The sequence below is a fragment of the Paramisgurnus dabryanus genome, chromosome 2, assembly GCF_030506205.2.
Source record: "Paramisgurnus dabryanus chromosome 2, PD_genome_1.1, whole genome shotgun sequence".
Classification (NCBI taxonomy): Eukaryota; Metazoa; Chordata; class Actinopteri; order Cypriniformes; family Cobitidae; genus Paramisgurnus; species Paramisgurnus dabryanus.
This window is the reverse complement of record NC_133338.1, coordinates 40,029,715-40,054,839: the sequence shown is the minus strand read 5'-3', so window position 1 is coordinate 40,054,839 and position 25,125 is coordinate 40,029,715. Positions and strand designations below refer to the sequence as shown.

Below are 25,125 nucleotides of genomic sequence, written 5' to 3'. Positions count from 1 at the left end.
TGTCAGTTTTACTTTTATAAGATTTTGCAGGCAATAAAGTTTCCAGGCGAAATAGTTGCCTATTTATATTTCAGCATGGATGCATTTTTATTTATTTAGTGTCAAAGTTTTTCTATGACAAGTGAAGTCAGCTTTAATGAAATGTGCAGCAAGACGAACTGCAATCTCAGGTCGTCATGTTAAGGTTTGCTATAGCGAGTTACTTTATGCTGCTTATTGTGACACCTTGACACTTGTAGGCTCTTGACCGTATAAAATACTCAACCAGTGGCCACCAGACACAAATAGACAGCAAATAAGCATTCACTTAGGGCACTGGGGCATGAATGGGCTTAACGGGAGTGCAGGTTAGACTGTGGGAGGACGAGGAAGTACAGAAGTAGAAATTTCTATTTTTAACTCTTGCTTATTGCTGTGACCAACAATTTCCTAGCTTTTGCCTCTTTCCTGTTATACTTGTGTTCATTCATCCTCTGACCTGTGTGAATTCTAAGCAGGCTTTTTGATGGCAAAATGGTGCCATCCTAATGCAATGTAACAATGATAGACAGTTTCATTAGAGTTTAGTGGATTAGCAATTCCTTTTTGCTTACCTAGCTGTGACTATTCTTTGAATCAACCTTGCTTTTCAAGGTTCGTATGGGAGGTGCATCCAGTTTCCAACACGGGTCTCTTTTTCGCTGAAACCACTTTATACAAAGATTGGGCATGAATAAATGGGAGACAGCAGATAAAACACAGCTTGATCTAATTGGGTTTGTGGTTGTTCAGTTGAGAATTTAAGGTCTCAAGGTTTCCTCATTCGACTAATTCAGAAAGCCAGTGGACTGCTTTTTTAAGTGCCTGTAGCTTTTCCAGCATGGTAATATTCATTATGACAGGCTGGATAAAGGGTAAATACACAAATAGCAAATAAAAAGTGCTTTCTCTTTTCATTTCTACAAATCCCAAGGCCCTCTACAGTAGATTGGTAGGCATTATTTTCTGTCTCTATTTCTGCGCTCTTTTTCCATTATTTTTTTGTTTCTTTCTGCCCAATTGCGCTCTGTTTTCTTGTCTTTTGTTGCTCTGTTTACATCTGCTATCTTGATCTGTGTCTGGAGCACATTGCTGTTTATAACTGGAGGTAACATGCTGTGACCACTTGTGATTGGATTTCATGGGGAGAGTCTTAGACATCGTGATTACATACATATACATCACTGTGTTACTGCATGTGGATAAAGTACAAGACTGAAAGGAAAGAAATGAAAGTAAAGAAAGTGCTAAACCAAATACAGAAAGTTGAAAGCACAGGGTTTCCTCTTAATATTTGATTTAAGCAGAATTATAGCAGTTTTACTGGAGTACTGTACTTGAATGAATTGAACTTCAGAAGTGTGTGCTTCACATGATCTGTCTCACTGTTGATGATATAAAACGTGCTTAGTTCTGTAAAGTGTAAAGCTTGATTTAAAAAAAAAGTCGTCAGTTAAATGAGTTGTTTTAAATGATTAGTGCAATGCAAAAATTAAAATGTTGTCATTATTTACCCAGTCCAATGTTGTTTAAGCCCCTGAAGGGTTTGTTTGTTCTTTATTAACTCCAATAATATAAGTCCATTTCGATTTTTTTATTGTGTCTTTTTGCATTAATTTATAACAACTGGAACAACAGCGATATTCACAATACAAAAGTAGAGGAATAAACTGCCCCAGCAAGCAATTTTGCAATTTATTACCCATCCAAACCAGCTCAGACATCCACACTAAAATAAGACAAAATTTGGGCTGTCACTGAACATTTAATAGAATCAGGGTTCCCACGGGTCCTTGAAATCCTTGAAAGTTTGTGAATCTGGGGAAAAGAATTCAAGGCCCTGGGAAGTTTTTAAAAATATACATACATAGATACAGGTCATTGAAAGTGCTTGAATCTATTTTATGAAAGAAGTTTTCTGGAAAAAAAATCCATATTATTCCCTGTGTAGTGTAGGATAATATTTAGTAGTGCTAAACTGTTTGCTTTAAATGCTTATATCTTCTGTACGTTGATTCATACCAAAATGCTTTTTTGCATAGTTGTGTTTGATACATGAAAACGTCTTGGGTTCCGTACAGTATGTAACTGTTGTTCCCTGAGAAGGAAACGAGACGCTGCATCTCCCTTGCCATACTTCATGCATCCCTGTAGCGCCGTCTTTGGCAATATTTTCAGATAGCGATATACTTCCTAACTATGTCTTTGTCTTTAAGCCTCACCATTGCTTGAATTTAATATACACATTCAGGATGCGTCCCCGAAGTGTCACCTCGAAAGGGAACTGTAACAGTGTATCTTAAAAGGTATCACAATGTAACTTTGCTCTTACTTGAAATGTGTCCCAACATTTAGTCCTTGAATTTGAGAGTATTGGACCTGGAAAGTCCTTGAAAGGTCCTTGAATTTGAAGTCAACTAAGGTGTGGGAACCCTAATGTTCCTAACCATGAACCTTATATCCCAAAAAATAAAATAAAATAAACCAAACACCTTGTAATCACTGTTGACTTTTCTTGGCTTATGGAGTATCATACATAAAGTTATTAAAAAAAAAAAAACATACAAGGTTATTTGGACAAGACATAGACGTACTATATCGGGGCTATAGTTAACTAGACAGTAAAATAATAGCTATTGCTTGCTTACGTTGCTTTCATACACACTTGCACAAAGAGAAGAGGCACAAGTCACAACCTTTATCAATAATGGATTTAATTTTAGTTGATGTCTATGGCACAAATCGTTTGAAGTCATCCCTTTAAAGCTAATAGGGATGGCCATAGCCTACTCTCATTGCAAACAAAAAACCCAAAACAACTCACGAACAACATGAAAGTAAATAAGTAATGACAAAATATTTATTTTTGGCTGAATTATTTAAAAGCTGCACAAAAGAAGTTGATTGACAGGTGAGTGGGTGGTTCTTGATGTTGCCTAGACAGATGCATCAGGACAGATTAGCACATTAATATATTGTTTTTCTGGAGCTTTCGAATGTGCTTTGAGTAATCAGATTGTGAAACTTTTTTAACTTGTATATACCTTTGCCCCCTTTTAATTGGATAACCCGAAACAGATCTTGATATAAGGTGCCAACAATGCTCTATATTCTTTTTCAGTTTTATGACCTAGGTTCTCCAGCAGACTCCTTTGGCAGTACTCCGGGATGTTTTATGACAGACAGTAGCTGTGTGAATATGGGCTTTCCCTCCTGCGGGACCAGGGGCCGTTGCCATGGCGAGTGGGGTTCCTTCAGCTGTCAGTGTATACCGGGGTACACCGGGCATCAATGTGAAAAGGGTAATTACTTAACAATTTTAACTTTAAAACCATACAATGGTGCTATGTTGAGATGTGGGAAGTGGGAGCGACTGCGCCTTTGAAGATAAAGAAGATAAATCAATGCCATAAAGAATGACTGAATGGATGAGGAAACATCCATTGTGTGTGTGTGTGTGTGTCTGTGAATATTAAAGGCACGACTTTTCAGTAGGCTAGTGAATGTTTTTGAATTGCTCTGTGTAGGAGGGATAGTGCTCAGCATCCAAGCAGCATTTTCACACACACTGAATCTTGGCACAAATCATATTCTGAAGTGTTATGAATTTGTAGCGCTCCTTTATGTAACATAACTGGAACATCCTGTGATATTCTCACTGTGCGTTTTTTCAGTGTTTACCCATCCTTTTTAAGAGCCACCATCTGAAGAACACATTTGTGTGTGTTTGCTAGAGGTTCCAGAGTATTCGTTTGATGGAAGGAGCCATGTACACTTTCAGCTGGCCTTCACGCTGCCAGGCAGGCACACGCAGGTTCAGGTTCTGGTTCGAACCCGCAAACACAGCAGCTCTATTCTCAGCCTGCTGTCCAAAGAGCAAAATGAATATGTCAAATTGGAGGTTAGTGCTCTTGGAAACATCTCTCCCTTTTTCTTTCTCGTGCTTTTACGTCCACTGTCTGTCTATTATTTAGCTTTCTGCAAAAGACCTGTTATTAATGTTTCAATAAAGTGAAAATCTTTCCCCTCCCCTTTTCTGGAGCATCTCGGATCTCGCATTTGTTTTGTACTTTCAACACAGTGATTGACAATGAACACCCTGCCAAGCGATGTTTTATGAACATTTTGTTAATGTCTCCTCTCTCTCTTCCCACAAATAAGCACCCGTGAAATGTCCTCGCAGCGAACGAACGCTGTCGACTGCCAGCGTATAAAGATTATTTGTTCTTGATGTGCTCTGAAATAGCAGCCCATCTGCCAGACCATGCAAACGTTGTTGCAACAGCGTTGCAATGTAGGAATTTAAATGGAGCAGCGAGTTTGTCTTTAATCATAGAGGCATTAGTATGCATTTCCCGATGCGTCTGATACATTTGCAGGATGCATGCAGTCTGCCCTCTCACTCCAAGGCTGTCTGCCTTTGTAACGTTTTCTTTTCCCCCCAGCACCTGCTTTAAGATGATGTGTTTGGATTGCTGATTGCTGCTTTGTTTCTCTACCTCCTTCTCTTCTCTGCTCCCTCTCTTACGCTCTCTCTCTCATGTAAATCTTGCTTGATTTATCTACGGCATGAATTAGAAGTGTCTTTGAGACGGGCTAGAAGGCATTTTATATCCCCTAAAGTGGCACACTACAGATTTCATTACCTGCGTATATTCTGATGCTTGCGAGGCGTCGCAGCGGTTCAACGCTGCTTTTGTGCCATGTGCAAAAGATTAAAACTTAATCTCCTGCTGTGCTCCTCTCAATTACCTTAGCAATAATGCTAATTGATGTGATGCGCCAATACCTATTTAGCATCGCCTGTTGTGTCTGATTATGATGCATCATCTCACTGACACATTTCCAACAAGGTGTTCGTGTCAAAATCATCAACAAATATGGAGGAAATTACCGTTAGATCATTCAGTTTCTTCTCGGGAGACGAAAAGCCACAGCTCCATTAGCAACAGTGCAATGTATTGGCAATGCTTGTTTCTTTTGTTTTTATTGAACAAATTTAGATTCAAGTCTTGTTGAGATGTACTGAGTGTATTTTTATCAGATTTTTTTGTTTTTCCAAATAAATCTTATTAGGAACCCCATAGTATAGTTATTTTCCCTGCTTTCTGTACATGGAAAGGATTTTTTTTTGTAGAATGAATGTAAACAGTAAACTGTTAGGATAAACTAAGAGTAAACAGTTATACTACTTTCTCGACATTGAAAATGTAAAATCATCTCTCATTATATACTTGACCCTTGTCTTTTGCAGTTTAAATAATGCAATTATTTTTAACTTTGATTATAGTTTTTATTCATATATTATTTATTTTCTATTTAAATGTAATATACATTTTTTATATAATTTAATATATTATATATTTTATATAATATATAGTTATTGTAATTTTGAAGAGGATCTAGATCTGCTTCTGAAACCAACATAAAACATTACAGAGTAATGCATCCATTAAAATCCGATCTAAACCTAAAGGGTGATTTATAGTCGTGCGTAGGGCTATCCGTAGCCTGTGCGTAGCTCTGCGTAGCCTGACGTGCACCTCACAAAAAATTTAACAGCGCGTCAGATCTACGCGGACCGCAAGCGCTGTGATTGGTCCACCAGAACCCCTCCCGTCAGGTAAAAAAAACTGCGTCATAGGTATTTCCGTTTGTGACAGTGAAAACAAAGATGAGCCAAGTTGAGGAGTCGCTGTTTATTTACTTCCATCATTGCTGGTCTTCTCAAATTATACACAACAAGTTGCTATTTCTTCTTCGTTTGTGGGTTAACTTGCCAAGCTGCTTCTTCTCTGACGGTCGCGCTGCTACAGAGGTTACACGCGAGGATACTGCCTACCAGCGGTTTGCAGGTGTGTTTGCACGTCGACGCGGAAGACGACGCAAAAGTATAAATGAAAACCGACGCGGAACCTACGCCGTAGCGGCTATGCCGTAGGACCTACGCACGACTATAACGAGCCCTTTAGTGTTACTGGGATATACTCTATCTGTTTGACAACTAACCCCCAGTGTCCCTATACATAAAACAAGCTTGCTGCTTAATACTTTAGTATGTGGTGTATCAGTCTAAAAAGTTTGAACATTTTTACAGCAGTTTTATGTTTATAGATTATTTTACATTTTCAATTTACATGACATGAACTAATCGAAATAAGTTAAGCTATTTCAGATTAATTTTAGAATTTACAACTCAACAATGACAAAAATTATTAAAATTAAAATTCCAGGATAACTTGGGAGGGACCCTGCATTATTTGACAGAAAATTTCATCAAATACAACAACTCAAAAACAAAAAGCTAAACATTTCACATACCTTTGGAAAGCTGGAATTCTTGTTATTCGAATAATGTAAACCGTTTTAAGATACAATCCACACAGCAGGTACAATTTGTGTCCTTTTTAGGCATTTTTTAGCCTTTTTCTGGAATTTTAAGGGATAGGAACTTGAAATGACTAGCTAATTTAATTTGTACTTAAAAATTAAGCAGGACAATGTTATTTTAGTTAATATTGCATTCCAACAGGTCTTTCTTTAAAGAAAAAAATTCTCAATTTTTTTCTCAAAATAGCATATTTTTTAAAGCATGTTAAAATTGCTACTTTGTAGATGTGAGCAAAAATGTTGGGTGTGTCCTTTAACGTGCAAATGAGCTGATCTCTGCACTAAATGGCAGAGACGTGGTTGAATAGTGCAGATTAAAGGGTGGTATTATCCCCTTCTGACATCACAAGGGGAGCCAAATTTCACTTACCTATTTTTCATATGCTTGCAGAGAATGGTTTACCAAAACTAAGGTACTGGGTTGTTTTTATACATTTGCTAGGTTGATAAAAGCACTGGGGACCCAATTATAGCAATTAAAGATAGAAAAAGTCAGATTTTCATCATATGTCCCCTTTAAATCCTAACGCCCCATGTCTTATGCACATCCATGGCAATCGACCTTTTACAGTAATACTTCATCAAAGTAATGCAGCCTGTTGTATGTAGTCATAAGTTGAACGGAAGCCAAACACTATTTAATTGTGATGAAACTGCACTATATTTACACTTACATTTAGGCATTTGGCAGACACTGTATCCAATATGACACAATGAATTACAAGGTATACTGTGCATTTTTTTATCAGCATGTGTGTTTCTTGGGTTCTTCTAATGCAATGCTCTACCAGATGCACTAGCAAACAGATTGGCCGCATTGCAACCAACTGTACATTGCAGCCTACATAAAAGCTTTATTTTTTCTGTTCTATGTGTTGCCTTTTGATTGCAGAACAGTATACAGGGCCCTATTTTAACGATCTGAAACGCAAGTGCGAAGCGCAAAGCGCAAGTGAGTTTGTGGGCGGATCTTGGGCGCTGTTGCTATTTTCCCGGCGTGAGAAATAACTCTTGTGCCGGGCGCAAATCAATAAGGGGTTGGTCTGAAGTAGGTTCATTATTCATAGGTGTGGTTTGGGCGTAACGTCAAATAAACCAATCAGAACGCTATCCAACATTCCCTTTAAACGCAAGGGCGCAAGTTCCATGGCGGGTTGCTATTATTATGACGGATTTACCAGGCGTACGCCAGGAGCGGTTTACAGCCGAGGAGACCGACGTTCTTGTAAGAGCAGTCAAAGACAGAGAAGTTATTTTGGGAGAAACCCGCCCAAATCAGCGTAGGTTAAACAGACGTGAGAGGAAATAGCCACAGTCTCCTCAGCTGGCATATCGTTGCGCCAAGCGCCACAATGATGTCAGGAGAAGGGGGAATCCCAAGCTTGCCAGCATAAATCAGCCACGCCGTGTAACGGGAGGTGGATCTGCCTCAGGACCTGACGCCAGCAGAGGACATCGCTGCGTCCACCCTCACCGCTGAAAGGGTTTGGGGGCTTTGAAATCGGACCCAAGAAACGCAAGCAAGGTCCAACCCCAAAGTACTCTTACAAATCAAGTTCATATACATTAAGGTTTCTTATGAAAACATTTTAATTATTATTTACATAAAATAAACGTAATATTGCATGAGAATTTCTTAACGCAGCCACACAATAAATAAAAACTATTACCACAATGCTCACCACTATGTTTCCCCTTATCTCATGTGTTAATATTTTTTAGTGTAACAATTTATGATTTGCAAAAATAACTGTTGCATCTGTGTAGATTAGAGTGTATGCGCGTTGTGCACGCTATACAGGTCAAGCATGCGCCCTTAAAATAGCATAATGAACCACGCGCAACGCGCCACTGACTTTAAACTTTTTTTTCTGGTCAGTGGCGCAATTGTTTTTTGAAACTGCAAAATAGCATCAGGGATGGTTTGCGCCGGAACACGCCCCTTTTTTTGCGCTGAACCGCCCAGGGAGCGCAAGTTCATTCCCTAGTTTGCCAACGTGCGTTTGTGGAGGGAAAAACCCGCTGTGCGCCGGTGCAAAATACAAATGATACATGCGTCACTGACAAAGTCAATTGCGCTGGGTGCAAGATAGGGCCCACAATGTTAAAAAGTTTGAGTTTAAGACTAGAAATACTTTCAAAGTTTGCAACCTGGCATACACAACCCTTTACATTCCACACATGAACCACAATGATGGTGATATAAAATACATAATGAAGGCAATAAATTGTAAATGATAGATACAGGGCACAGCTATAACTAGAAGAACCAGCACTGCACATCAGCAGGGTTACAGACCTTTGCTTCATAGCATATGGCCAGTAAAGATTAATTTGGAGGTTGCCAAGATTTTGACATAATGTTGATTTACATAGCCCCCAAGAATTTTCAATATGAAAAGATGTTTGGGGAACCCAAGCATACTTAACAGTTTGCACTTAAGAGCCAATGATCCATGATCAAATGCCCTGTAATTAAAAAACATGCAACTGGCCAGATGGCCATCTGCTACGGCTGTAGATGACTTTGGTTTCTGGATCACTTGTTCAAGATGGGCCGAAGACTTATGGTGGGGTGCAGGAGAGACCGAACATTCTGTACTCTAATTTGTGGGGTAAATATTAAATCTTAGGGCACTGATGAAATAAATCTTGTCGAAGCAAGAGTTTTGTAGCTAGATTAATGCGATTGCTCATAGATAAGTATGCCTTCAAGTTTTAATACTAGTCCAGGATAGACTCAGCCTTGAGATAAGCAAGTTTGAGCATAATCACATGAGCTGTACTGCAAGTGAAAGGGCTGTACGAGGAAAAAGAAAGGTGAGAAGTTCACAGAGGCCATGTTTACTGTTGTTGCTGAAATGTGAGAAAGTCCAACCGCCTCCTGCATCATTCCATTGATTAGTCCCGCTTTTTGCGTCTCCACAAAGCCAGGATCCAAAATGGGAGTGTAAATTGTGCTCTCTGGGACACATGCAGAAAGACTCTGAAATTAAAATGAAGATGAGGCTTTTTTCAGGAGGTGCCCAACCGCTCGATCTTATAAACAAACACACCTTTTATTTCTTAGCCGAGCCAGTGTTTTTGCCCTTTTTCCTGATGTATAAGCATGAGCTTGTTAAGTAAAACACCTGTTGAATCTCTTATTGCAAGAGAAAAACATTTAGGTGAAGGGGTTCTTGGATATTGGATGATTCAAAGCACATAACCGTCTGGCTTTTATACATCCCTCTGATATTACATGCTTTTCATCTTCCGTACATTCATAAATATTAATGCTTGCCCGGAAAACATTTGATTAATAAAAAGTCACCGGTTTAAGAAGTGCATAAATTTTACACAAAGGGGAAGGCGAGAGTAAAAGAAAGTCTCTAAGCTGACCACTAGAGAATAAGAGAAGGAGCATAAAACTACAGTGGCAAATCAAATTGACACCACATTGAATTCCCTACTCCCTCTGTCTTCAATTAAAGGCCTGATATGTTTAATTCTGTTAGTGCTCAGTAGAGTCTTATCAGATCCTGCCCTGTCTGATGTCTTCAGTCCCTAATGGTTTTTCATTTCATCACATACAGCCTATCTTTCCTCTGTACCTCTCTTTCTCTCTTCCTCATGCTGTTTTGATATTTTTAATTATTTTCCTATTTGTTCTTTGTCTCTGGCACTTTATTTTCTCCAGATTTTACAGATAATCCCTAATTGAATTTATTCCCTTACAATAATCTGTCCATTTTTTTTAAGATCTACCAAGGTCTGTTAACCGTCTTCTACAACCTTGGTGATGGGGACTTCAACCTGACGATGCCATCATATCGTGTAGACAATGGAGAATGGCATGATGTTCATTTAGATCGCCATGACAATGAGTTGACCCTGCGGCTGGATGGTGGGGGTGGAAGACGAGAGGTCACGGGCTCGCCGGGTCGCAGTCGAGAGATTGTTATCGATCCAGCTGTGGTGATGCTGGGCAACTCATTCCCCTCAGGACACAACAAGAGCTTTCAAGGTGAGGTACAGGTGTTTTCTGTAGAGTTTGCTGCTAGGAGCCACAAGGTCATTGATTTGATGGATAAAAGCTTAATTGTGTTGTTAGTTACATAATGATAAGTAGAAAATTGGTGTTATTTTCAAAAAAATTATAAAAAAAAATGGGGTATTTAACATGCTCTTCTTTTGCTTTACAGACTACATGCACCCAACCTGGCATAGTCCAAAGTTTTTGAAAGGATTAGTTCACTTTCATAAAAAAATCCTGATAATTTACTCACTCACATGTCATCCAAGATGTTTTTTATTCAGTTGAAAAGAAATTACGTTTTTCTGTGAAAACATTCAAGGATTTTTCTCCTTATAGTGGACTTCAATTGAACTCAACAGTTCAAGGTCCAAATTGCAGTCTCAGTGCAGCTTCAAAGGGCTCTAAACGGTCTTATCTAGCAAATCAATCGCCATTTTCACCACAGGTGTGCATTATTTTCAAATAATTCAAAAGGCAGAAGTCAATCATTCCATTGCTCTGGTGGTTATTTTAAGACATTTGACAGGTAAGGTGTGCATTTATCAAAAAATAATGGAAAATTTCAAAAACCAATTAGAATAAATCATTCAACAGCCCCATGGTATAATAGGTTAATAACAAATGTTAAAACTTGATTAAAATAAAGAGCATTAAGTTCCCACATTAAAATTTATGAAGTACATTTAAAATGTTGTGTTATTTGTTAACAGTATGTGACTGTGTAAACCAAAAGTGATTATTTTAAAGGGATAGTTCGGCCAAAAATGAAATTAAACCCATGATTTACTTACCCCCAAGCTGTCCGAGTTGCATATGTCCATCGTTTTTTCAGACAAACCAATTTTCGGATATTTTAGAATATGGTTTAGATCTTTCAGTTGATTAAATGTAATGTTACAGGGTCCACCCATAGTCCACGACCTTCAAGTCCAAAAAAAGTGCGTCCATCCTTCACAAATTAAATCCAAACGGCCCCGTAACATTACATTTAATCAACTGAAAGATCTAAAACATTTTCTAAAATATCCGAAAATGTGTTTGTCTGAAAAAACGATGGACATATGCAACTTGGACAGCTTGGGGGTGAGTAAATCATGGGTTTAATATCATTTTTGGCCGAACTATCCCTTTAATACATTTGCAATGTAACCTTCATAACAATGGATGTAAGTCCAGTTTTAATTTGATACATGTACTGGGGGTCTCTGCTCTTCATCTTTATCCATTAAGGGGTCTTTGGCCTTAAAAAGGACTTTCAGTGTGGTTTTAAAAGTTTAGACCCCACTCCAAACCTGGTATAAACAACCACCACATAATATGTGTACTTTCAAAACAGCACAAATAGCCGGTTTCTACTGACTATTTGCAGTCTGTTTGGTTTCTGCAGATATTTGTACAATAAATGAATTGGTTGCATTAAATAAAACGGCCAATATGTCAAACTGCGAATGGAACACTTTAGCATGACATTTTGAGCAAACAAAAATGCTTTGTCCCATGGTCACAAATTCAATTGCTCCAATATTGCACCACTGTGAGGTGGACTGGCATTTTACCACTAAATCCAATTTAACCTCACTTAGAGAAAGAACTAACTGCATTCATTGAGTGTGCACATCACACACAGAAACATAAAAAAATGTGGGCCAGACAAATCTGTACAGCTTTATCAATTTATAGCGCAGTTCCTGTAATCTGTCATGATTACACACTATTGTATTGGCAATAATGAAAAATTAATAGGAATGATTAATTTATAATAGCCTCAAATGCACCTTTGCTGTAGAGAAAGCATGAAGCAATGAAGAAGTGTGACATTAAAGAGAGCAAGAGCTGAGTTGCACACAGCACACGTAGAGCTGGACTGGTTCGCCTCGGGCACATACTTTGTGTATTTATAATAGACTCTAAAAGCACTTCTCTTGAAAGCCGAGGACATGGGTGGATGTGGTCGTCATGTCGGGCTCATTTTGTCTATACGTATGTGTGTTTATGGGAGATATAGCATAGTGTAAATGTTAAGAGGCAGATTCACAGTAAATGCTATATTTGTATAGTGATAGCACGATCACTTGTGAAAACATTGTTTTTTCTGTTTCTCTCAGCAAAGCTTTATTGGTATGATTGTAAACATTTACAATGCTGCCAAAGCATATTCAATATTTATTATACCTAACTGGACAAAACAAAATATGTAATAAAAAGTGAATTTGGTGTTAAGGAACAGACATAAATAGACAGAAATAAATAATAAAAGTACACAGAATGACACTCTCATACACTTATTTTTCTCTCTTTCTCTCTCTCTTTCATTGGCACAGGCTGTATGCGAGACCTGAGACTCAGCGGGCGATATATTCCTCTGGAGGGTCAGACTAGAGAGGGCGTGTCAGTGGTCAGTTCTCAGGGTGTGTCTTTGGGCTGTTCCTCGGATTCCTGCAGGAAAAACCAATGCAGCCCCCCATTCACATGTGTGGACCTGTGGAGAATTCATGAATGCAGGTACACAAACACACAGAGACTGGCTCCAAAAGTGAGTCAATCCCATAGACCCCTCCCGTGTTAAAATGCCCAACTTTACAGAAGAAATAAATATGTTTACAACCTGGAACAAAAAGTGGTTTGGGTCTATATAGTTAATTTTGCGCTTCATGACAACTGTAAACGAAGTGAATTCGATTGGAGTTATATAAAGCATTAAAGGTACAATTTGTAAGATATTTGCAGTAAAATATCCAAAAACCACCAGTCTGGTGTTATATATTTTGTCCAGCTAATTACTAACAATATCTATAATGTTTTCAACTACTTGTAAATTATGAGAAAATTGCTGCCCTAAACAGTGATACGGGGCAGTGCAGTCGCCTGTAAATGACGTTAATATCTACTTAACCCTTTGTTGACGCCTTTACTGACGTAAAAACCACATGACAACAGTGTCGTGGACAAATGCGGAAGTAATAGCGTCTGTCGGGCCACTCGCTTTTTTATGGTAAGTTTGTTCATTCTGTGCTGTGTTAACAAACCATTGTATTAATACTGTGACATCTATGACTAACAATTGCGTTTTTAACATGACATAAAACCTTACATAATGAAAAAAAAACAATGTCATCAAACGCAACATTTATAAAACTTGATCACTTTATCTCATGTGTAACATGATTTCTCGTTCCCAGCTGATTGATGGCCATCAGCGTTTAAGTTAAAGACAACAAATCCCATCACTCCACGCTGCTTCAGAGCAACATTAATCTACGTCATTGTTATTGATTTGATCTGGCGCCCTCTAGCGGTGCGGATTATTCAAATTTCATCTTTAAGTTCAGCATAATTAAGGGCGTGGCCACTTGAGTTACAGGTGATTTGTCACTCCCGTTGAGCTAGGTGGCCAGAGTTTCAGCAACCAGGCACCTCAGCTCCACCCTTGTTCCACCTCTTTGCCTATTTTCGGTTATGTATGAGTGACGTGTGGTGATGTGCTAACAAGATGGCAACCGCAGGCTCCGCCAACTTTGAGCTTCAAAAATGCTTTTCACAAACCTATACGTGATGTCACATTCACTACGTCCATGTTTTATACAGGCAATGTGTGTGTTTGACTTGTGACATCAAAGTATTGCGAGAGCGATTTAATAGCTGTAGTACTTGAAGCATCTTGCAAGCCAAAGTGTGTATAAAACTTTATTTCTTCATCGATGAACGTGATTCAGGAGACCTGTCAGATCGAATCCTATAGACAGATGAAAGTGAAGACTCAACTATCTTTCACAGCATCATCAGGCTACGCCATTGTTTTTGTCGTTTAACAACCTCTACCAATAACAATGACATATTGTGCCCTTAAAATCAAAAAAGTCTTGCTTTAACCTCAAGCGGGTAGATGTACAAAAGTGATGTTACATTATTTGAATGTCCATTCTGTGGCTGGTTGCATTAATTGATATTTTTTTAAGACTGGATATAACTTCATAAAATCAGCTATTAAAGCAGGTTGGTTGATCTAATTTGATGCTGAAAACTAAGACCGTTTAGTCCTAAATTTTGTCAGATTAGTTCTTAAGACACAGTCTCAACTCAGTGGCTATGTTCATGCAACTGGCTACTGATCGGTCAGTTTAGTAATAAGAGGTGCCTTTATGTCATCATCATCATGGAGCAGTCTTGCATTGACTGCTAAATCATTGCTAAATCATTTAACTTTATATGCATCTGAGTTATGCACATTAATGGGGTATATTGGTGAAAATATAAAAGCAGCTGTGCACTTTAACACTTCAATTGAATTTATTTTGCTCCACCTCCTTTTTCCTCTGACAGACGGTCAATGCACACATACAAAGCTAACAGTTAAAACCATCATTTCAAAGAAACAACAAGTGATTACTGGAGGTCTCTGTTACAGTAAATAATGTTAACTCAATGCATAATTCTGTCTCGTCCGACCACATATTATTAGATCAACTCAGACAGACATAGCACCAGGAGTAAACAACACCAGCACATACACTTTCTTCTGCAAACAAGCCTAAATTCATGCTCTGAAGTCCTCGGTAATCCTCACTATGCATGACACCCATCACACGCTGTAGGGGCTTCTACTTAGCTAAGCCTTTGATGCACCTTGGCCCTGGGTTGTCTGTAAACATGCCTGAGTCAAAGGCTGATTGGAAAGCATGATATAGTATGTGTGGGTTATTTCTCACTATAAAATAGTCTACGCTTCTCAGACTGCAATGCCCGCTAGAGCTGTTGTGTAGTTGTGTGTCTCTCTGTTGGTATTGTATCAGACTTGCCGAAAGGCTGCCCATTTTCTATTAGTTTAATAAGCATGCTTTGTGCTGAGAGCTTTGTGTTTGGTTTTGGTAGAGGGATTTAGAAAGAAAAAGTTGCACTTTATTTCAATAGTCAACTTAAAGGGATAGTTCACCCAAAAATGAAAATAATTTCATTAATGACTCACCCTCATGTCTTTCCAAACTCGTAAGAAACACAATTTAAGATGTTTTCGATTTTGTCTGAGAGATTTCTGACCCTCCATTAAAAATCTATGTACGGTATACTGTCCATGTCCAGAAAGGTAATAAAAACATCATCAAAGTAGTCCATGTGACATCAGTGGGTCAGTAAGAATTTGTTGAAGCATAGAAAATACATTTTGGTCCAAAAATAACAAAAATTATATTGCATTCAGCATTGTCTTCTCTTCCGTGTCTGTTGTGAACCACGCGGGAGAGAAGACTATTCTGATTTAGTTGTAATTTTTGTTATTTTTGGACCAATATGTATGTTCGATGCCTCAACAAATTCTAACTGATCCACTGATGCCACATGGACTACTTTTATTATGTTTTTATCACCTTTCTGGACATGGACAGTATACCGTACATAGGTTTTCAATGGAGGGTCAGAAATCTCTCAGACTAAATTGTGTAATTGTAAACATACAATTAGGCTTTCATGCCTAAAAAGAGACTTAGACATTGTTATTGTTACTCCTCACCTGGTCCATGTTTTTTCCAATCCTAGGTGTCCAAATGGTCACATGGTCAAGGCAAATTCCACAGGAAAATTCTGCGTGTACACACTTTGTGCCAGCCGTCCATGTCACAGGGGTACTTGTGTGGCACAGTCCCCCTCCAAATTCACATGCCACTGTCCAGAGGGCTACCGCGGCCGGCACTGTGAGGTCACGCTGGCCATCTACCAGGATGACGTGGGACTCAGTTTCAGCTCACTCTTTGCCATATGCATCTGCTTTATGGCCCTACTAGGTAACTATCTGTCTAAAATGTCTAATGTACTGCTAGTCATGCATGATTAAGGAATAAATCACCCCTAGGTGTAATGTGATCATTCTACACCCAAATCAAGTAGTTTATTCATCTCACGTCCTACAAGTCTTTTAAAGCCACAATAACCAGACTGAAATGTACTGACATGGTGAGTAAATAGTTGTTTGAGTGAACCGCCACTTACTGTTTTTGTTTATCATGTATTTTTATTATGCTACATTTATCCAGCTTAATTTTACATATTTTGTAACAAATAGCTGTTATTATCACAGTAAAAATAATTAGTATGCGAGTCAGTGCATTGATGAATGTAAGTTGCATTAGGAATAACTTGATCAATGCTAAATCCTAATTTAAAAAACACTTTTGTTGGTGTTTACAGTTTGCATAGCTTATTATATAAAAGGTGAACAATTTCTGTAATATCTCTCCCAGTCAACCAACCATCATTTTATTCTTCTTCTTCTGCAAAATATTAGTTTCTGTAGGAGACATCGATTAATAGGTAAACCCGGTGTTTTTATTGCTTAAATATTAATTATGGTCTCCCTCAACTGCTGAACCTCATCTATTTTTTAAACTTATTTTGGTGGTTGGCACATTCTCATATCGTGGTTGTGTGCTCTGTATTTTTTTTAATAGGACTTTTCCAATATTTATTTTGGAGCTGTTATAGTTTGGCATATGTTCCTCGCCTACACCAAGGTTCCTATCAGTGTTCCCTTGTGATCCATTTTACTCGCATTTTCAATAGCCTAGAACACGGCCTTCATAATCAGCGATCCCAACAAGTGAAGCGCATATTAACTTACTTTGTTTTCGACGTCCTCATCTGCCTGCATAGCTGCGTTCGACAAGGCCAAGGGGAACCAAACAATCTTTTTCCTCCTCTCACAGTTTGGTTTCATTATAGATTTGACATGACCTTAATCATTCTCAGCTCCAGTTGCTTTTTAAAGTGTTAATTACTTGATTTGTAGGCACACATTGTGCTGTTTACCCAAGCCAGGGTGGAAATTGAGATCAATGCACCAGGGTTTTGGGCAGAATTTCAATGTTCCCGGCCATCCTCGACAGAATTTAAGTAGCCCGTGAGGTTTTTTGTCCCTCTCTTCCTTTGCGTCTTTATTTTTTTCATTGTTTTTCTGCACTTTATCCTATTTCGCTGGAGCGATTCCAAAGAGAGGCGAGCGAAGAGCCCAAGAAATAAAAGGTTCAGACTCTCTCGATACTCTGCCATATGAAAGGCTTTGGCGCAGGGTTAAGATGATTTTTTTTTTCTTTCTGTAAGGCGGTTAATAGGTTTTGTGCACCATGCTAACACTACGCCTCCACCTAAGCAGCCAAGCCCTGACTCCTGTCCACAGAAATATAACCTCCCGCTGACTAACACATCACCACAGGAACAGCGAACAGGAAAAGTTTCATCCACTAAATCCCAGTAGTAGTCGAGGAATGATGCAGTGAGATGAATCTGAACAGGAGGGGAGGGATTTAGATTGTACTGCTGGATACTACTTTTGAAGCTTTATTTTGGTATTGTGCTGTTTAAGAGACCAAGCGTGTGCGCTGTCTGGATGAAATCCTACTTTACTTCTAAGACTGTCACTGCTGGAGAGAGTAGAACACTTTTTCCTGTATTCATTGGTTTTATACTTGGTAATACTTTATTTAATTTCAATGTTTTTCTCTGCATGTGATCATGCATGTGTTGGTGTTACAGCAAAGAAAGTCCCTAACCGCATTCACAACTGCACTTTAAGATTTTCCTAACCCAGTTTCTTAAGTGTAAAGTCCATGTGACTTAATTTTGGAGCAGCAGGAAGATGACATCTGATGACATTGATTGCTGTTGGCACCACACAAACAAAAACAGTGCCAGGTTTTTTATTGTAAACTGACAGGGAAGTTCATTTTAGGAATTTAAGAGCCCCCGTTAATGGTCTACTTTAATTAAATGAAATATGTGACCCTGTGAAAAGTCTCATAATCTAGTTATGAGATAGAAGCAATAATGTTTAATTTCACTCACTGATTTTACATTGATTTGTATCTTTGACTTGGCTTTACTCTATGAAGTATGGTCTATATCAAATATATTAAAATAATACTTTCACGGAATGTTTTTTTTTTACATTATGTAGGAAGATTTTATGGAACATCAGTAAAATAATCTTATCACCACCCCACTTTTGCACATCTTTATACTTCTCAACAAGTAATTGGATAATTGGATATGTGGCCAAAACTTAAAGCGGGCATGCATTCATTTTCTAATAATCCAAGGGAACAAAGTCATTTTTTCTGCAAAAACTACGGTTACTACATCACCAGATGTTGTTCTGAAGATTTACTTTAAGACATTTGCAAAGATTTTGTCCTTAAAGTGCTATTGTGGGTAGGACTAATCACTTGTGGATGGAATTGTTCTCCCTAGCAACCAAATACAGTACCCTAGCAACCGAAAAAACAAAGCCTTATATCTCTGCATCAGAACATCATAGAGTCACAGAGGTTTGACCGTTTTACTTATGGCTTGGAGTATAATCACTAGTGGATGCCAATGTTTCTCCCTAGCAACAAAATACAATACCCTAGCAACCAAATAAACAAACCCATATATCTGTGCATCAGAATATCATAGAGACATGGGGTTGGGTCTTTTAATCATTCTAGCTTCATGCTAATCATTCTGGAATAATGTTAGCTTCATGCTAAATCATGCTAGCTTAATGTCAAATAATGCTTTAATAAGTGATAAATCATGCTAGCATCATGCCAACTTCATGCTAAATCATGCTAGCTTAATGTTAACTTTGTGTTAAATCATGCAAACTTCATGTTAAATTATTCTAGCTTCATTCTAAGGCTGCGTCCGAAAACTCTAAATTGCTGCTTTCTGCGGCAGCTTTCCAAGGCAGGAAGGCATCAAGTCATGTCCGAATCCAATGTAAGATTCATTTCCTGACTCCTGAGATCTTGTCCCACAATTTAGTGTAAATAAATGTATATTTTCACTTTTTACACCTTTTAATTGCATTTTAGCGAGAAATTAGTATTGTAGTTTTCAAATAAGTTATCACAAAGGCTCTCTTTGTTTATATTTCAAACACGCTGCCTTTATGAAGTGTGTCTGAAAGCATTTCTCTTCCGAAGCATCCGAAGTCATTGCCTCATGAGACAGCGTGGCAACAAGTCAGCTGCCTAAGTTTTCAGACGCAGCCTATATCCTGCTAGCTTCATGGTAAATCATTTCAGCTTCAAGGTAAATCATGCTAGCTTCGTGGTAATTCATGCTAGCTATATGTGAACTTAATGCTGGTAAATCATGTTAGCATTATACTTACTCTATGCATTTTGCTGGCTTCATGCTTGTTCTATGCTAAATCATGCTACATTTACGTTAAACTATTGTATTCCTTCTATTCAATTTATTTATTTCAAGATTTGTTTAGGCAATGCTATATTGTTTTAAACTATATTGCACATTTCCATTAATGATAAAGTGTAACATTGAAAATGACAGTTCAAGCTAAGTGGAGTGTAAATAAATAAATATTGATAGGCCTACTTGTTCACAGGATTCTTCTTTATTTATTACTGCGAAAGTGCAGATAATAGAAAAAATATTGATAATCCTTCACAGGCTTTTCAATCCCATTACTACAAATACATTTGCATGCTCAATGTGCTGTGGTGGATTGTGAACCTTTCTGCATTCAACAGCCCCGTGGTATATATAAAATTAACATGCTGTACTGTGGTCAAGTGGTCTAGATTTTTATTTTATGTACATGCCTTTTTCATGTAGGCTACAATTTTTACAAAATGGTAAATTGATGCGGTTATAGTGGTTAAACTTCACACATGCTGTAGAAACTCTGGATTGTCAAGTAAATGTCTGATATGGAGATTTGACATTCACACAGTGAAGAGCTAACCTTTGGGAATAACCGCCCATCATAACCTCAAAGATGGACTTGAATGATTATGGTTTGGTGCTCTTCTTCACCTGTTTCTCTTTATGACTCCATTGGGATCCTATATCTGAAAACAGTGGTTGATTTTGTATCATATAATGTTGAAATGGAAGGAACTGATTTCATCATCTTTGTTGTTAAAATATAAAGACAAGCATACAAAATTGTTCATAGTTAAAAGTTAGAATTGGAAAAAAAATATTTTCCTCATCTACAGTAATACTTCATTAACAAGATTTACTTAACAATATAAGGCATTATGTGAGTACTTCGTTAAATGAAGTACCTAATGATTTCAATCGTCATGTTTTAATGAAAGAAAATATAATTTCATAAAAATCGAGAGAAAATGTATTAACTTAATTTGACCATTAAATTAATCACAGCAAATTGGCTGATTTACGTTGTACTTTGCACACAGTGTACACTCCTTTTTGGAAAAACTGTATTTTTCAGACCAACTTTAACCATTATGTTACAGAAATTGCAGCAAGTTTCAGTACATTAATATGTAAAGTGTTATGCAGCCTTCTGTATTAAAAAGCAGTCAACTCTCTTTATATATGCCAAGTATGTGCCCTTTACAAGTCTAGAAGGAATGAAGTGTATGACACACACGTACACACACAATCTTGCAGTGTGTGCAGACATGTTGAATGTTCAGTCCCCTGGATATTTAAGGTCAAGCTTATGCATACATGTATGTGTGTGTGCATATGGATGAGAGAGGAAACATACAGTAATATTCTGTGTGATATTTTAACACTCATTCTATATTTCATATATAATATATTGTATGTGTATGTTTTTACTCTTGTTGTTGACTCATCAAACAAAACCATCAAATGGTTATTTTCGACCACTCACACAAGTACCTTGTAAAAAGAAAGTTTAGTACAATTCACAGTTTTTGAAATAGTGCATTAACAGATCTCTTCATGGGAAGATGAAACCTTTAGTGCTGTTTTATGCCGACTAAAAACTAAATTTATACTGAACTTTTCTGTATATCTAAAATTCTCAACTAAATTATAATAGCCCTGCCGTGAAGATTTGTTCATACGGGAATAGCAGTAAATGTCAGATGTGTCACTCTGATTTGAAGCATTTAAAGGATTAGTACATCCTAAAATGAAAATTTAGTCTTCATTTACTCACCCATATGTCATTCTGTCCTAATATTACTTCATAATCTTTCTTCCATAAAATGCGAAAGCAGATTTTAGGCAGAATGCTTGAGCTTCTCCACGAAAGTGGATGATTTATACTGCCAAGCACCAAAAAGGTCAAAAAAGCATCCTAAATGTATTATAAGATACATGTGATACATACAATGTGTTTTCCAAGTTTGCAAAGCCGTAATTCACGATAATCCATTTTTTCCATCAGAAAAAATTCTTTTAGGCTTGTGTTCAGTTACAAATGCTGCATGCAGATGCACTGTAAATTAAACAACTCAATTATGCAAGTCAGTTCAACCTAACTGAAAAAAATAAGTTGAAATTGTTTAACTAGTTAAAGTAACATAAATATAGCTGTAGCTTTAGAGAGACTGAGACAATACAGAACAATATGTGTGAATGGAAAGTAAAGGATAAGTAAAAACCATACTAGTTTATGCTGGTCTAGCTGTTAAACCAGCATTGCCAGGATTGCTCGACATCAGGATAGTCTTTCTGGACTTTCTGGAATAAAAAAATACAAAAGTACCCTTTAAAAAATATCCTAATATCCTAATAAGATATGTAGGGGAGAGTGAGACACAACCTAACACTTTTTGGTTTTTGGCTCAATCATTCAAAAAATATTTGAGTTTGATTAATTATATTTTTACACAAGTAACACGCACATCTCTGCTACAAATGAACATTTAAAGTTTGTTTCTAGTACTTACCATTATTGGACAATTACACCAAACGTGACAGAAGTGCAAACGTTACAACTTAACCCATAGGTGGGGTTACTTGTAACAGGCAGGGGGTTAGTTGTAACACTTGCTAAAAATTAAGTTTGCAGGCAAATATTTCAATACTATTTTGTCTATATACTTGAAATGGATATTGTTTATTTATCTGTCTATAATAGACAGGTATCCACACTGTATTCATTCATCCAGCCCTTTTCTAACAATAGATAATTTATTAATGGATACAAATGTCTAAATATGTGAGAAAAAGCAGCACAATTATTACAAAATATTTTTTAATATGTGACCCAGTCTGTAATAACCATACTACTGTACAGTTTCAATTCTAATTCTCAGATAATGAGCATCAAAGTCTGATTTTAGAAATTCATTTCATTATTTCAATCTTTGACGTGACCTTATTCAATCAATATTAAAGATATGAACAAAAATACATTTGACGCACAATTTTTGATAAGACAGGCACATGCATTCATGTATAGTCTATTTAAAACAATGGCAAGAATTACTCTACCGTTAGCGGTTTTCATATCGTAAGTGCTGAGGGGTTAGTTGTAACACAGCGTTACAATTAACCCCACTGGGTGAAAATATTTTCAAGCCCACCAAAGAAGTTGCTAAGAGCTGCAGCCATATTTTAAAATGATGCTATGTTTTAGTCAACAATACACTGATTAATATGACATATATGGATTTGGTATCTTACACACCCAACTTAAAAACCGGAAAAAAAACATCAATAACTCATCAATAACTCTCTGGAAAAACATTATACATTTCCAATAATTTGCAGGAGATCATCTTTTGGCAGCGTGAAAAAAATACCGGAAAATCTAAACGCTCAACCTTGTGCAACAATGTAATCAGTCCGTGTTACAACTAACCCCACGTTAGTTTTTGCCCCGTGCACTTCTACATTTTACTTGCCCCGTGCACTTCTACATAAAGTGTACTTTTGAAAAGGTTCTGTGCCACCCCAACTTTTGTTCTTGTACCTTTTTTCTATAAGATTAAAGGCTTATTGTGCAAGAGCGTCTTACTCTTGTCTGTTGTATAGTTAATGTAGGAAGACTTGTAGAGGCTATACAAAATACAACATTTAGAGGCAATGCTGGCCTTTCCAACAGGGGTGAGAGTATCACTTAAAGATAGGTTAAAAAGTGGCAAATATATCTATTCAGAAGTTGACAGTAACAAAGATCTTTAAATATAGACGGAGCCATGCAAATGTTGGCTGTGGAGGAGTTTTTAATAAAAAGACAAGATGCGAGAGCCAGACAAGATGAGAGAGAGAGTCTGCCCTCTACAGTCAACAGCTTTATATTATGAGGTCCTCCAGCACTGTTCATTTAAATATTATCAGGCATTGATTGATTCAAAAGTGTCTGGCTTCCATTTATTCTCCTCTGCTTCTCTTGTTCCATGTTTTCTCATCCCATACCGATTCACAGTTTTTTTTTTATTATGATGAAAGGAACTCAGGGATTCTTTTGGAGAGTGACGATGCTATGAAATGAATAATTACACATATTAAAAGGCTGAACAATGGCCTTCACTTAATAGAACTGAATAGGTTGCTGTTCAGCCGTTGATTTATTATGTTTTTCTTTAGAAACACAATAAATCTAATGATCAGGAGAAATCATCATTATTGTCTTTTTTGTCAGAAGCCTTGATAGATGTTTAAACGAGGTTCGCTCTTCGCTAAGTGGCACGAGAGTTAAATTGTATGAATATGTTTAGGGTCTGTTGTGTTCAAATTGATATGTGAAGTTCGCTTCGTGACAGATGACAGTTTATGAAGGAGAGAGATTTTGGCATTCTACAGTGCAGTGTTTATCATGTCCTCCGTGGGTATCGTCTGAGATTAGGATGCCACGCTGGTCTTGGGTGTCCTGAGAGGGGTCTGAGAGGGCAGATAGGAGGGTCATGTGATCGATGAAGCAGGCAGACAGAAGACAGAAGCCTTGTCTGAAATAAGATGAAGAGTTTCACTCAATAACTACCGCACAAGTTGCATTTAGAAATCCCTCTGAACTCGACTCTTGAGGCGGTGCATTATTGGAGAGATGGAAATAGAGCCCATATAGAGTGCACACGGCTACTGTAAGGTTGGTTTTAAGGCTTGATGATCAAGACCCCAGATCTTAAAGTGCTCCTATATAGCTCACTGCGCTCAGAGCATTGCACAAAAGGTCTTGTGTTCGAACCCAAGGAATGAATATACTGATAAAAATGTATTTCTTGTAATGCACTGTAACTCTGCCAAATGCGTAGATGTAAGATGGCTTTTTATAGATCACATATAGAGTCACATTTGGCTAAGAACAAGGTCTAAATTTTGTTCTAATTGCATAAAGTGCTATGTCAGGTTGACAGTTTAATAATGGGCTTAAAAGACTCTTAAACTTGAATGTGTAAAACAGTTTTTTTTTTCACTTATTTCTCAACTTTTAACACGTTCTGTATGTCACACGTTATCTGAAGCAGTTTTTTCTCCCACATGACATCTCAGTTGGATAGACACTCTCCGTATGGTATTCTGCACATCTTGTCATTTTCCTCCACAAAGCTTGACAAAACTCACCAGAACCGCGTTGCAAAACATGCCATATGTCAGAACAGAATTTCATGGTATTTGACAAATGGTTTTCCTTCACTAAATATTCTTGTCTGTTGGCCAAACAAGTGACTGTCCCAGGTTTACAAATAGTCTAATAAAGGGCACATTTTGGTAAAGCTATTGTCCATTCTCACATTTGGAATCGATTTGTTGCACCGATTAGAGAACAAAAACAGCTAAAAACGTCTCTTTGCTCACAGCATCTGCCTTTCTTTGGTGTCAACATGGCGTAACAAATCTTTAAAGAGAACAGATATCTGACATGCTGTTGTGTGCGGTATACGGTCACCAATGAGGATTGAGTGGTGGTTGTGTGTGTGTGTGATTTTCTGTTAAAAGATATTTGTGTGCAATTGCGCTGCAAAGCCTTCAGT

At 37.6% G+C, this 25,125-nt stretch overlaps 1 protein-coding gene across 2 annotated transcripts in view; it reads left to right on the top strand.

Moving 5' to 3' along the window:
- The window catches only part of LOC135778734 (neural-cadherin), a 300,864-nt gene that overhangs the window by 267,318 nt on the left and 8,421 nt on the right, over positions 1–25,125 (top strand). For both annotated transcript variants that reach the window (XM_065289259.2, XM_065289258.2), the window contains exons 27-31: positions 3,140–3,320; positions 3,753–3,919; positions 10,150–10,414; positions 12,748–12,928; positions 15,956–16,200. In XM_065289259.2, coding sequence (XP_065145331.1) covers positions 3,140–3,320; positions 3,753–3,919; positions 10,150–10,414; positions 12,748–12,928; positions 15,956–16,200 — 1,039 coding nt within the window. The remainder of the gene's footprint in view (positions 1–3,139; positions 3,321–3,752; positions 3,920–10,149; positions 10,415–12,747; positions 12,929–15,955; positions 16,201–25,125) is intronic.